Genomic DNA, 12,997 nt, shown 5'->3' with positions numbered 1-12,997 from the left:
TTCTGTTGTAGAAGATTTTCTCAAGTAAATGATCACTGGTGTGTGCAGTAATTTGTGCTTTGGGATGTTTGCTGCATCGTTGTTTATAGTAGTGCTAACTGGAAGCAGCGTCATTGTCCGTAAGAGAGGGGTTGGGTAGATGATCACATGACGCAGAATTACGGTAATGGTTTAAGAGGAATGGTTCTGGAATTAGATGTGAGATCGTATCCTGGTCCTATACTAGCTTTGTGATTAAGGCTCCATTTTATCATTGCTAATAATAATAATCTTAGTTTGAAGTTCAGAGAAGGGTTGTGACAATTAAACGGGACCCTGCACATTAGGTATTGAGCATAGCGCTGTACGTTGTTAACCCTGTTACATACTGCTGAGCACTCAACAATAGTTCGTAGCTCTTATTAATTTGTTATCGTTCCATAGAATGGCATATTATATAGCCACTAAAATGACACTATGGGACAATAGTTAATGACCTATAAAGATGGTATTCATGATATACTAAGTGAAAAGAAGGTTACAGAACAGTATGATACAATTTTGGTAGATATGTGGGTGTATGAACGTTGAAAAGCTCTGTAGTATCATACTGACGGAGGTTATTTCTGGGTATGAGATTATGGGTGATTTTTTGTTTTTGCTTGTCAGTATTTTCTAAATGTTTTCTTTTAAAGAGAAACAAAAGCTATTTTTAAGCTAAAAGGGAGGTTTAAAGAGGAGCTTAAGGGGCACCTGGGTGACTCCTGATTTCAGCTCAGGTCATGATCTCACAGTTGTGAGATTGAGCCCCGTGTCAAGGCTCCATGGTGGGCGTGGAGGCTGCTTAAGATTCTCTACCTCCCTCTCCCTCTGCCCCTCTCCTGCTTGCGCTCACTTGCTCTCAAAAAAAAATTTTTTTAAAGAGCTTAAAGATTACTTACTAGCTGGAGAAGTAAAAAGAGTTGAAAATGCAAATATCCAACTAACAGTTTATCATGATAGACAAATACATCCAAACATGCTAGATTCATTGCAGGGAGCCCCTTATAAAGTTGGGAAGATTTTAGGTGAAGGTTGTGCCTGGGGAGCCCATTACGCCAGTGTAATTAGTGCTTGTGTTTGTGAGGTGTTTACCATGTGTTAGGACAGAGCCAGGATTGTAAAGGGCTCAGCAGGTAAGATAGGAGAGGAAGACGATGCATCTGTTGAGTGGTTTCATGAAGCGACAGTGGGAGTGTAGTTTGGACTTCATTTCTAAAGGTAATTTTTACAAAGTGACTGTACTCTCTGGGAGAAGCATCGTCCCTGGTGTAATATTTTAGCAATGGAGAGGATCTTGAACGTGTGCTATAGAAACTCTCCCTGATGATTATTAACCTTTGATATGATAGCCTACTCCATATAAATAAGTTGTAGAATGTATAAACTGTTACTTATAAAAAAGATGAATGTTGTGTATTTAATTTTTATTAAAAATTCCTTGTGTAGTGTCTAACTTGAATATTTATATGTAAACTTCTCTCAATTTCAGGAACATTTATCCTATTTCCACTTTGTTGGACGAATAATGGGAATGGCCGTGTTTCATGGACATTACATTGATGGTGGCTTCACATTGCCTTTTTATAAACAGTTGCTCGGGAAGTCCATTACTTTGGATGACATGGAGTTAGTTGATCCAGATCTTCACAACAGTTTGGTGTGGATTCTGTATGTATTGAGTCTTGTGTCCGCTCCTTATAGATAGAATGTGAGCCTTACAGATAACTGTTTCAAAATGGATGTACTGTTTTTTAAAAAAATTTTTAACGTTTATTTTTGAGAGAGATCGAGTGCAAGTGGGGGAGGGGCAGAGAGCGAGGGAGACACAGAATCCGAAACAGGCTCCAGCCTCTGAGCTGTCAGCATGGAGCCAGACGTGGGGCTCGAACCCACAAGCTGTGAGATCATGACCTGAGCCGAAGTCAGGCGCTTAACCAACTGAGCCACCCAGGCGCCCCATCAAAATGGATGTACTTAAAAAAAAATTTTTTTAAATGATGCACAGAAAATATTGAGAGAGATCATCTGAGTCTTAGGACCACGTAAGACTTTCCCTCTTTCTGTTGCTTTCCTGTGTGTTTCAAATCCCTAAAAGTTAATGTTACTACTTTAAAAAGGAAAAAAAAAGGTAGTATATTCTGTTTTAAAAATTACCACATGTAATGATTTTCTTGACATGATACAAGTTCTGTTCCAGTCCCGCACGTGAGAGAAGAGTAAATTCCTGCTGAAGTAGTGATTGTTGAAGCCATACTTTAAAAAAGGGATCTGTAAGAATGAGTTCTGTTTTGTCAGAATATTTATTTATGAATATACATGGGCCATACTTACTTTAACAAATACATGAGTAGCTTTCTCTTGGGATACTCAGGCATTTGGTTGCTCAGGAATACCCGGATTCAAATAAGGCTTCTTACCTAAAAGCTAAACATAACGTAAGTTTTCCCTGTTTGTAAAGTCCAGCTTTGGGCAGGGCTCTTTGTCCTTACTCAGGAAGTAAAACATTTCCTGTGTTGATGAAGGTTAAAGCTCTTTGACTTCTGTGCGCAAGAACTGGGAGGTATGGTAGCATAAGTACTAGCAAAAGGAATCTGATCTTGTACTTGTTATGTTCTAAAACAGTCTCATTTTATCTGCCTCCCCAGTTAAGAGATCGGAAGGATCTGTATTTTAGATTTTCCAGTTAAATCTCTTCTTCTCTTTTTCCTTTCTAGTGAGAATGATATTACAGGTGTTTTGGACCATACCTTCTGTGTCGAACATAATGCATATGGTGAAATTATTCAGCATGAACTTAAACCAAATGGCAAGAGTATCTCTGTTACTGAAGAAAATAAAAAAGAATATGTCAGGTAAACACTTTTATATTTTCAAGCCTAAGAATTGTTTTAATGCTCTTGAACGGCTGTACGGAGAAACACTGAAGTATTTAGGTAGCGTTACTTACTGCTACAAAATAGGCCTCTGCAGAATTTAGTGTCTTCAAAACAACCACCATTTATTTTTTCTCACAATTCAGTGGGTCAGTAATAAGGATAGAGAACAACAGCGACAGCATTTTGCTCCTCCCTGTGGTGTCAGCTGGGGCTCACGTCGAGATGGCCTCTTTTTTCACATCTCTGATGCCTCAGCTAGGATGGCTCAAATGGCTGGGGACTGGCTGGAATGGCCACTGGGTCACCCTCTGGGGTCTACTTCTCACTGTAGGCTGGGCCTCCCTGGTTACCTCCAAGTGGTGCCTGAGAACCACCCCCCCCCCATCTTTTTAAAAAAATGTTTTTTTTTTTTAACGGCGAGAGCGTGAGCAGGGGCGGGGCAAAGAGAGAGAGTGCCAGGCAGGCTCCATGCTCGGTGTGGCGCTCTATGCAAGGCCCGATCTCATGACCTGAGTCGAAATCAAGAGTCAGGTGCTCAACCAACTCAGCCACCCAGGTGGCTTCTTAATGCTCCCCATGGCTTCTCTCTTCCCAGCGAGATAACCAGACTTCTTACGGGGTGGCTGGTTTCCCGGAGCACAAGAGCAGAAGTTGTCAGATCTCTTTAAGGCCTGAGCCTGGAACTGGCCAGATCACCTCTGCTGTGTTCTTTCTGTTAAAGCGAGTCACAGGCCAGTGCAGGCTCGTGTGGAAGAGGGGCGGTGTAGAGGCAGGAACACCAAGAGGGACGGTGCATGCAGCTAGTTGTCATGTAGCTGCCGCAGCCGGCTGACAGTACTTCTGGGCTGTGACACCAGCCCTTGTCCTGTTTAGAAGTAAGCACATTGTGAGTTTAAGGGAGGAGTATGAGAAAATACTCTTCAAATTTTACATAATCACCGGATGATTTAGGAATTTAGAAGTTGGGTTAGATCATTTGGCCTGTGGTAACTAAAGTTCTTCTAAACATAAAACCGTGGTAATCAAATATGGGAGTTTGAGCTCTATTTTACCACATGTACACAAGAGATGTCTCTAAGTCTCATTGGCTTAAATTTTCCTGGTTGACACATGAGGCCCAACAGTCTGTTGGAATAGCTTTTTTTTGGAAAGCGATTTGATAACAGCTACCAAAGTGAAAATGCATCCTCGTTAGTATGGTGGTGAGTAACCTTGCTTGTCAAAATGAAAATGCATCTGCCTTTCAACCAGCAGCCCTGTTTTTAGGAATCAAGTCTATGGAAACACGTTAAAGAAATAAATTTCAGGATGTTCAATTAAATATTACTTGTGAAAACAACTGAAAACTGGTGGAATGTTTTTAGGTGGGAATGATTAAATACATACATTCAACAGAATACTATATGGATATGTAGAAGAAAGAGACTGATATTTAGAAGAAGGAGACTTAACTGACTGGCGTCTAGCTCTTGATTTCGGCCCAGGTCATGGTCTCACGGTTCAGGAGTTCAAGCAGGGCATCGGGCTCTACGCTGACAGCGCGGAGCCTGCTTGGGTTTCTGTCTCCCTCGCTCTTTGCCCCTCCCCCACTTGCTCTCTAATCTTTCTCTCAAAATAAATACAAATAAATAGACTGTAGAAGATGTCAGATTTAAAAAGCAAGTTTTAGGGGCGCCTGGCTGGCTCATTGGGAAGAGAATGTGATTCTTGATCTTGGGGTCATGAATTCAAGCCCCACAATGGGTGTAGAGATTACTGAAACAACAACAACAACAAAACACTTTTTTTTTTTTTTAAGCAAGTTTTATAAGAATTCTATGGGGGGAAAAAGTCTGTGTTGTTTTATAATTATTCGGAAGATGTCCAGGAAGACTGAATACCAGGTCAAATGTTTGCCTGGGGTAAGGGGGTGCAGGTGCCAGGCCTGGAAGTAGAGAGGGAGGAGAGGGTAATAGAACGGGCTTTCAGTGTTGACTCTTTGTTCACATTTAATGTTTGATTTTTCCTTACATAGAAAATAAGCATGTATTATGTTTCTAAATTGGAAAAGAAAAGAATGGATGGGAATTTCCTGAATTTCAGTAATGTGTCACTTTAGGGTCCTAGACCCCATTTGCCAAGACTCTGTCATGCTTTCAGCACGCTGTCCTATCTCTTACCCGATACAGTTTTGGGAGAAAAAAAAAAGTTACAGAGAAAGGCTTTTTATGGAGGTGTCATTTTGCCGTCCTCTTAAACAGACAAAAAGGCGATCCGCCAAAGGGTCTCATGTGAAGTAACTGATTACTGAAAGTAGAGAATCGTTTCTCCAAGCCAGGAGGAAATGTTGACATATTTGGCAGGGGAATAGTTCTGAGATTTTTGAGATGGAGAAGTTTTCCTGGGTAGACAGATTTTTTTTTAAAAAAGGCCATTCAGTTATAAGTCCAAGTAAAAAATATAAGTGAAGCTATACATTAGGTATAGTTTGGTGTACTTTTAAAATTTTATTTATTGTACTTTTTATTTTATTTATGTACTTATTTAATTTAGTTACATCTTCCAGTTTTTATAAAGCCTCCAGGGAACAAGGAGTGCGTAATCAGAAAGTGCACACTGTTGGCTTTTACTGTTGTCATTTTGTATCGATAGGAGGAGTCTCTCTACCTCCTGTCCCCGAGCCAACACCCCCAAAATAGAAGCAAAACACCCAGCACACGCAGATGACATTTTCAAGTGAAACTAGAAAAATAATCAGTTTTGGTTGCACGGGCTGTTTTTTTTTTTTTCTGGTTGGTGGCATGCATGCTAGAATTCAGAGAGAAGTTTTGTCAAGATTTTAACTCCAGACCCATCGAATCTCTAGCCGCCTTGCCATTGACCTGCCCTCTCTGTGATCTGCAGAGTTGCTTTGTTAGCAGAAGGTTTCCAACTTTTAACTTACAGTGAACTGCCTCACAGCGCGGCCTCCAGCACGCTTGGGAATCTGAAATTCCTTTAGACTCTGGACTAAATTCTTAATGCCAGGTGCTTGTGATGTGCAAGATTGCTGAAGTAGAGATTCGTAATAGTTACTCAGTCTGAATATATGGATCATGTGAAACCCCCGCCCAATGTTTACAGGCTCTACGTGAACTGGAGATTTTTACGAGGCATTGAGGCACAGTTCCTGGCTCTGCAGAAAGGATTTAATGAAGTAATTCCACAGCATCTGCTGAAGACATTCGATGAGAAGGAGTTAGAGGTCAGTGTACTAATGTCATGACATCATTTAGCGTAACAAGGAAAGTTTGGGGATTTTCTGTTAACTTCGTTTTAGAGGAAAGTCGTATTGCTGGTGCTTTTGAAGCTTCACGGTGCGCTGCTATGAGAATTGGTATTCACGGGAAAAGTCTTTCCTGCTTTGGAATTGCTACAAATAAGCCATCTCTCTTACACTGTGAACATTCTTAACTTATTTGGCCATATTATCCTTTCTCATTTTCAACCGATTTCATGTCTTAGGTGTACATTCTTCTAATGTTGTTTTCTCTTCCCTAATTAAGTGGCTGTTGATTTAATTAAATAAAACTTCATTACTTCGTCTCTACCATATTGCAGTTTATTTGAATTAGAAGCCAAGTCTCAATTGGTTGACACTAACTTTTGCGAGAAAGCATTTGATAGTCGAGACCATAGAGGCAGTAGTTAAAACACTGAGGAGAAACTGCATCTAAACATCTTTCCTCTCTTTGGGAATATTCATTACTAACAGTAGCAGTAATAAACAGTTAACTGATTTGTTTTTGTTTTTGTTTTCTTTAAAGCTGGCCCTTAAAGCACCTGTAGTCTGGTTTTATAATTAAGACCTTTAACCAAATACATCTGAATTTCCACTGAACTACTTTGAGAAAACAATGAGGTTTTATTCTTCCCGGGGCATATTTTAATTAGTGGCTAGGGATAGCATAAATATTTGAAATCTACAAATAAATGTAAAACCTGATTTTATTCATTAACTTCAGTGTGCTTTCTAAACTATAAATCTTTTAACAGACCTGTTAGCAAATCTCAAAAGATTGGTTTGATTCAGTATCATCCCCATTCCTTTCATGATTGAGCTATTCCTTAGGGAAATGGCCAGTAGGAAGTGGTCAGGAAGAGGAAGAAAACATAGCAGGAATGGCAGCAAAGTTGAAATACAGTCCATTTTTATCTGTTCATACAACAGATGAGGAGTTTGGCCTTATAATTACCATTCCTCTGAAGAAAAGAATTTAGGAAATATTTTTTGTGATATAAATAACTTCTGTAATCCTACTTGGATCACCACCTCCCTGTTGAGTGTGGCTATGATTCAGTAATCTTTCTAGAACCCTATGAAAGCTTTGGTGGAGGTTTTATTCAGTAGGCCTAAGGTTTATTACATACTTTCTACTGCTAATGAAATTAAAAATTTTTTATTAAAGGGTGTGTATGTATGTGTATATATATGTATATATGCATGTATGTGATATGGGATTAGAACTAATTATAAAATATAGGATGTGCAGCTCACATTATGCTTTACATTGTACCCTATCATCTTTCACTTTTCTAAACACATTGTTGAGGTGAGTTAGTCTTGGGTTCTAAGGATATGTGCGTATTGATAGTATCAGAGTGATTTGGATACGGCTCATCTGTGCTGACCCTACATCAGGATGTCAGGCAGAGCTCTCTGTCAGTGCAGTCATGTATTTCGTACTTTGATACAACTTGAAGATGATCAGGACTGCTTATTCAACACCATTTCTTGAGTTCCTGAGCGAGCAGTACGGTTCTTTCACAGGATGTAGCGGAGCAGAGGAAACCGCTGGCCGAGGGAGGTGAACCGAATTGTCCAAATCCCCAAGCGAATAAGTGTTAAAACCCATAGTAGTATGATGCAGGTATTAAGGAAGGCACATGCAGACCGTATTTACTCTTTGAGTCTAGTTTCTGTCCATTAAACAGAATTTAGAATTCTGTGGGAATTCGGAACTTTGATCTTGTCATGTTTGTGAGCGTGGTGGTTCTCAGACCCTGGGGACAGACCTGCAGTAAGTAGGGACCCAGGGAGCTTTTTAAGTCCAGATCCCTCCTGTCGCCCCAGGCTCCCAGAATCTGAACATCTGAACGTAGGCCCTGATGGTGTGTGTATGTTGAAAAGCTTTCCAGACGATTATGATGTGTACCCTTGATGATAAAGAACCGCCATATGAGAGCCAGCACTACAGATCGAAAGTTCTGTTTTGAGGAATTTTTGGCTTGACTTGGATTTCCATTGGCTCATTATTTGTGCAATATTTTAACAGCTCATTATTTGTGGACTTGGAAAGATAGATGTTAATGACTGGAAGGTAAACACCCGGTTAAAACACTGCACGCCAGACAGCAATGTCGTCAAGTGGTTCTGGAAAGCTGTGGAGTTCTTTGATGAAGAGCGAAGAGCACGGTTACTTCAGTTTGTGACAGGATCATCTAGAGTGCCTCTGCAGGGCTTCAAGGCTTTACAAGGTAGAAAAGCCAGAAGAAACACGCGATATGGTGTCCGAGGATTGGGGGAGGGCGTCGATATTTGGGTCCCGTAGTTTACAAGCCATGGGCTTATAAACAGATCTCTTCATTCTGCCTTGTAGCTATAGCTCTCGTATCTTGATACCTTCTCCGTCCTTTCCTTTGTTCCCTCCCAAGAGCCTCTGCTGCCAGGGTTCTCTGTGGTTGTAGTGAGTGCCGCACGCTAGAGACCATATGTGACGATGCTTGCCTTTTCTTTTCGGGTCACCCTGCCCTTAACTCATATCGCACATTCCTGTGGGGAAAGCCCGTCCCCTTCCACCTTCACACCTCAACCCTGCAAAACCTACACCCACTTGGGATGCCTCTTCCCTCTACTTTTTTCTTCTTTTAATAGAAAGAGGCAGCATGAGTTGTGGAAGCTGTTTGGCCAGAGCACTTCCATTATTGCATGGCATCAGACCATTCATTTACAAACCTATTCCACCTGTAAGAATTGTTTTCCATGGAATAGCGGTTTCGTTTGGGGGAGAGTTGGTAATGTTGCTAATGACAGTGGAGCTTCACGCGGGGGCGGCTGCTTCCTTTACCTCCGAAGCTGCTGGCGGTGACTGAGGACGCACACAGCAAGACTGATGCATAATTCAGCAGTGTTGGCCTCAGTACACCTGTCAGAAGTCCATGGGGAAAGCGCACTTGGAGTTGTGCTCACATTCCCCATTTGGAGAGCTCTCATTAGCCGACTACCCAGATGCGTAAAGTGAAGCTGTATTTCTGCATACCCGTTGATGGGGTGTCTTCCGTTAACTGAGATTTATTCCATAGGCTGCTAATCTTTTGTTCTCAGCCAAGTTTGAGGCATGAAACCTGAATTTGTATTTAGGTTGTCATCTTTTTGAGAGTGTGTGTGTGTGTGTGTGTGTGTGTGTATTTGATCTTGGATTTGTCCATTTACTTTTCCTCTCATGCTTTTGGCACATTGATTTTTTTTAGAAGATAGAAGTTGGTGAAGGATTTCCATCCTGGACTGTTTGTCAAATGAAATGCTAGCATATTAAGGAATCCAGTGTTTTCCAAGGTCATTTCCAGCTTTCAAAACCCAGGTTCTTTGCCTGCTGCCCTTGGCAGCTTATGTGGAGTCACCAGTATCCCCATCCATAGGCCCTGCGGTTTACGTACCAGTTTTCTTCCGAGATTTTGGAGACCAGTGCAGGCAGGTGCGGTGACGTGACCCACATTTACTTGTTTTGCAGGTGCTGCTGGCCCACGACTCTTCACCATACACCAGATCGATGCCTGCACCAACAACCTGCCAAAGGCCCACACGTGGTAAGCTATTTTTGAAGCTTTCCCATCCTTCCATGTATGTGTGTGTTAGTTTTAAACCGATGTTTCATTTTCTGTTCTTATTACTAAAAGGACCTCTAAAAGGAATGATAAGCAGTTTTTAAGTGATTTAAGATTATTCAGAAATTGGTAGGAAAACCCAAAAGTGGCAGTTTCTACTTTAGAGAAATACAGCCTTTTTTTGTAATTTTCTGCGTGTCACAAAAAGTGATATGACCGTATTAGTACACACTTAGGAGGCCAGTTTGCTGACTTTGAATAAACTGCGTTATATCTGATGTGCTTATTTCTAGCTTCAATCGAATAGACATTCCGCCCTATGAAAGCTATGAAAAGTTATACGAAAAGCTGCTAACGGCCATCGAAGAGACATGTGGGTTTGCTGTGGAATGATGAACTTCACGGATTTACCCCGGACTCTATTTATACCCTGACCGACAGCCTCCTTTCAGCAAAGTTGCCCGGAATGCTGAAATACAGGAAAATGCCCCACCCCCCCTAAAAAAAAAAAAAATGTTTAGGACACTGTGAGGGGAAAGGACAATTTTGAAATTCCTTTTCAAGGAAAAAAGAGGTCTTTATGCTTTGCCATGAGGCCACACTCAGCTGCTATTTAAAATTAATATCTTGAACCTAAAGAATGCTGACTTTTCCTACATTTCCAGAGTTAGGCAGTATTCTACACTTAAAGACTACTACTATTTTTATAAAAAGGTAATCTATTCAGATCGCTCCACAGATTTCAAGTCTCTCAAACATCAAGACAACTCCAGCAGTCGGTACACATCACATTTCATTTGGATCGAATACATGATTTTGAACAGTTCCTGTACTTGCTCTTTGTAAAAAGAAATAAAATTATTTTGAACGATTCTACCTTTGTAAACAATTGGCTAAAGGAATCATTATCTTAAAAAAAAAAAGCCATTTACACGTTTAATTACATTTTTCTATAGCAAAGCATTATATTTTAAAAGCATTATATGTTTCAACCTAGCCTAAGCAAGTCTTTTGTATTTTTTTCAAGCACGAATTTCCTGGAATACAGCTACATAATTTTGGTTGTCAGATTCCTAATGCAACCATTTAGTCTAAACTTACTAGCTTATTTGATACAGTCAGATGCATTCAGGGCTCCTTGTTTTTAAGAGACTTTAAAAAAACCCTAATTTTTTATCTTGAATCAATATGATCAGGTATTTTGGATTTACTTTTCATCTTAAATGGAAATACTGCATTTTTATTGCTCCTCAGATCATGTAGATGGGATGGGATTTTCATTCTTTTGCTGGGTCAGCTTATCTTTAATACAGATGCTGTTTCTGTAAACCAAAGTCTCCTATAACAAGTGCACCTAATTTATATTATATTTGAATTACGGTCTGAGTTTCTATCAAGTAAACCATCCAGAATCTTTGTTTAGCTGCTCATGATGTTTTAATCAGCTAAAATTACGAAAAAGGAAAAATTTTATACAGCAAGCTTAGAAAATCCTGTTTTTACCTAATAAAGTGGGCATGGGATGGGGCAGGGGGTAGGATTACTGAAGCAATAGTGATTCTGGATCTCTGGTATAAATTACTTTAGAACCGGAGAGTTCACTTGGGAGGTGAGGGAATCCCAGTTCCCTGGGTGTTGATCAGCATCTGATTTTGAAATCTCCAGATTCGGCTTTCAAGGTGTGTGACCCAGAAGGCAGCCAAAGTTCTGGAGTGAGGGATTGAAAAAATCTGAAGTCATGGATGAATTTTTAAATTCAGCTATCAGAAATCTGCACTATATATATACATGTCTTACATTGATGTGAAGCAAGGGCAAATTTTAACAAGAGAGCTCTGTTTAAATTTTGCAGCTTAATGATCAAGTGATAGGTCCTTTGCGTTCTTTCGTTTGATGGATTGGTTTTCAGTCTGTGTCCAGGAGCCAAGGGGTTCCCGCGAGGTGCATCAGAAGTACTGGCTTAAGACAGGAGGGACAGAGAGGGCGAGGAAGGCCTCGTTGGTCTTTGGGCAGGAGCCGCCAGCTCCCCACCCCTACCCCCTTTCCCCAGAGCAGCCCCCACTTTGTCTCTTTTGTGTATTGGGATTCCAAGTAAGCTTTCATGGGGTGGGAGGCTGGGGAGGGGTTAAAGGAAGTGGAAATTTTGCCGTTTAAAACAAAAAAAGCTGAGAACTACTTGTGTGGTTTCTAAGTATTTGAATCCATTTCATTCAGCCAGATCGGACTGCTGCGTGCAGGTTAGTCCTAGTCATAACTGTGCGGGGGTAACGTGTTTACGCGGACCTTTTCCTTCCCAGACACTTGGTGTTTCCCCGCTGCGTTGTTCGTAGTACCTGAGAACATCTTGAAATGTACAGAAGAGGTTTCTGAGCTATCGGATGGTCAGTGTTCAGCTCTCACAATAGTACCTTACTGGTTGCAGGTCTGTCTGTCTCATATTAAAGCGCTAGTGCAGCATGATTGTGCCCACTCTTCTAATCTTCTAAAAAGTAAGTACGCGACGAACGCTTTAGAGAAATCTTGACTGACGGATGCAGTGATAAATGCTACTGTCATAATGGACAATAAAGCAGGCTCATACCATCACTTCTGAGTGCCTTTTTAACTTTATAATAATGACTTAATAGAGCTTTAAAAGAAATCTACCCTAACGGTCTATGGTATCACCAACATAATTTATAAAGACACGACTTAGATTTCATTTTCAAAATGAGGTTACCTGATTTCTTCCAAATAGGTGCTAAGCAAACCAAACCCCCCAATGTGTCATTGAATCTTGGACTTGCATCTCATGTTTAATGTGAATATTTATTTCCACATATCCCTCTTAGCTGGGCTTTTTCCCAATCTCTTCCTCTGGCCGTGCTATTTCCGGTATGGGAGGTCACCTTTCCGTAACCCTGCCTTTCCATCATGAATGCTTAAGTATGAACTTTTGAGCGCTCATGTGCAGTACAGAGGTGAGTTTTGTTGCAAAGGGTCTTCTTGATTTTTTTAAATAGTGCTGTGTATAGTGTACATTTTGTTTTGCACATAGTTTGTTGCCCTGATTGGGTTTTATTTTTATCGTCTTTTTTTTTTTTTTTTTTTTTTAACCCCCCTACAGTTCAGAGCACAGATTTTCTTTCGTTTTAAATCCAAGGTAATTTGCTTTCTTTTACAACACTAAGTCTGCTTTGACCTTCCAGTGCATTGAACTGGTGGCACTGTTGGGAGTTAGAGATTGTTCCGGTCGTCATTACGGTTTGATAGAGCAG

The 12,997-nt window shown here is 40.6% G+C and overlaps 1 protein-coding gene across 2 annotated transcripts in view; it reads left to right on the top strand.

Moving 5' to 3' along the window:
• SMURF2 (SMAD specific E3 ubiquitin protein ligase 2) overlaps positions 1–10,613 on the top strand; it is a 113,945-nt gene extending 103,332 nt beyond the window's left edge. The window contains exons 14-19 of one of the 2 annotated variants that reach the window (XM_027047904.2): positions 1,511–1,689; positions 2,736–2,873; positions 6,000–6,120; positions 8,192–8,393; positions 9,647–9,722; positions 10,034–10,613. In XM_027047904.2, coding sequence (XP_026903705.1) covers positions 1,511–1,689; positions 2,736–2,873; positions 6,000–6,120; positions 8,192–8,393; positions 9,647–9,722; positions 10,034–10,133 — 816 coding nt within the window. In that variant the 3' untranslated portion in view covers positions 10,134–10,613. The remainder of the gene's footprint in view (positions 1–1,510; positions 1,690–2,735; positions 2,874–5,999; positions 6,121–8,191; positions 8,394–9,646; positions 9,723–10,033) is intronic. The other variant, XM_027047906.2, reaches the window with a different exon arrangement.
• Positions 10,614–12,997: the final 2,384 nt, after the last annotated feature.

The sequence above is a fragment of the Acinonyx jubatus genome, chromosome E1 (genome assembly GCF_027475565.1).
Source record: "Acinonyx jubatus isolate Ajub_Pintada_27869175 chromosome E1, VMU_Ajub_asm_v1.0, whole genome shotgun sequence".
Lineage (NCBI taxonomy): Eukaryota > Metazoa > Chordata > Mammalia > Carnivora > Felidae > Acinonyx > Acinonyx jubatus.
The sequence above is the reverse complement of the archived record's forward strand: the minus strand, read 5'-3'. Positions and strand labels throughout refer to the sequence as shown.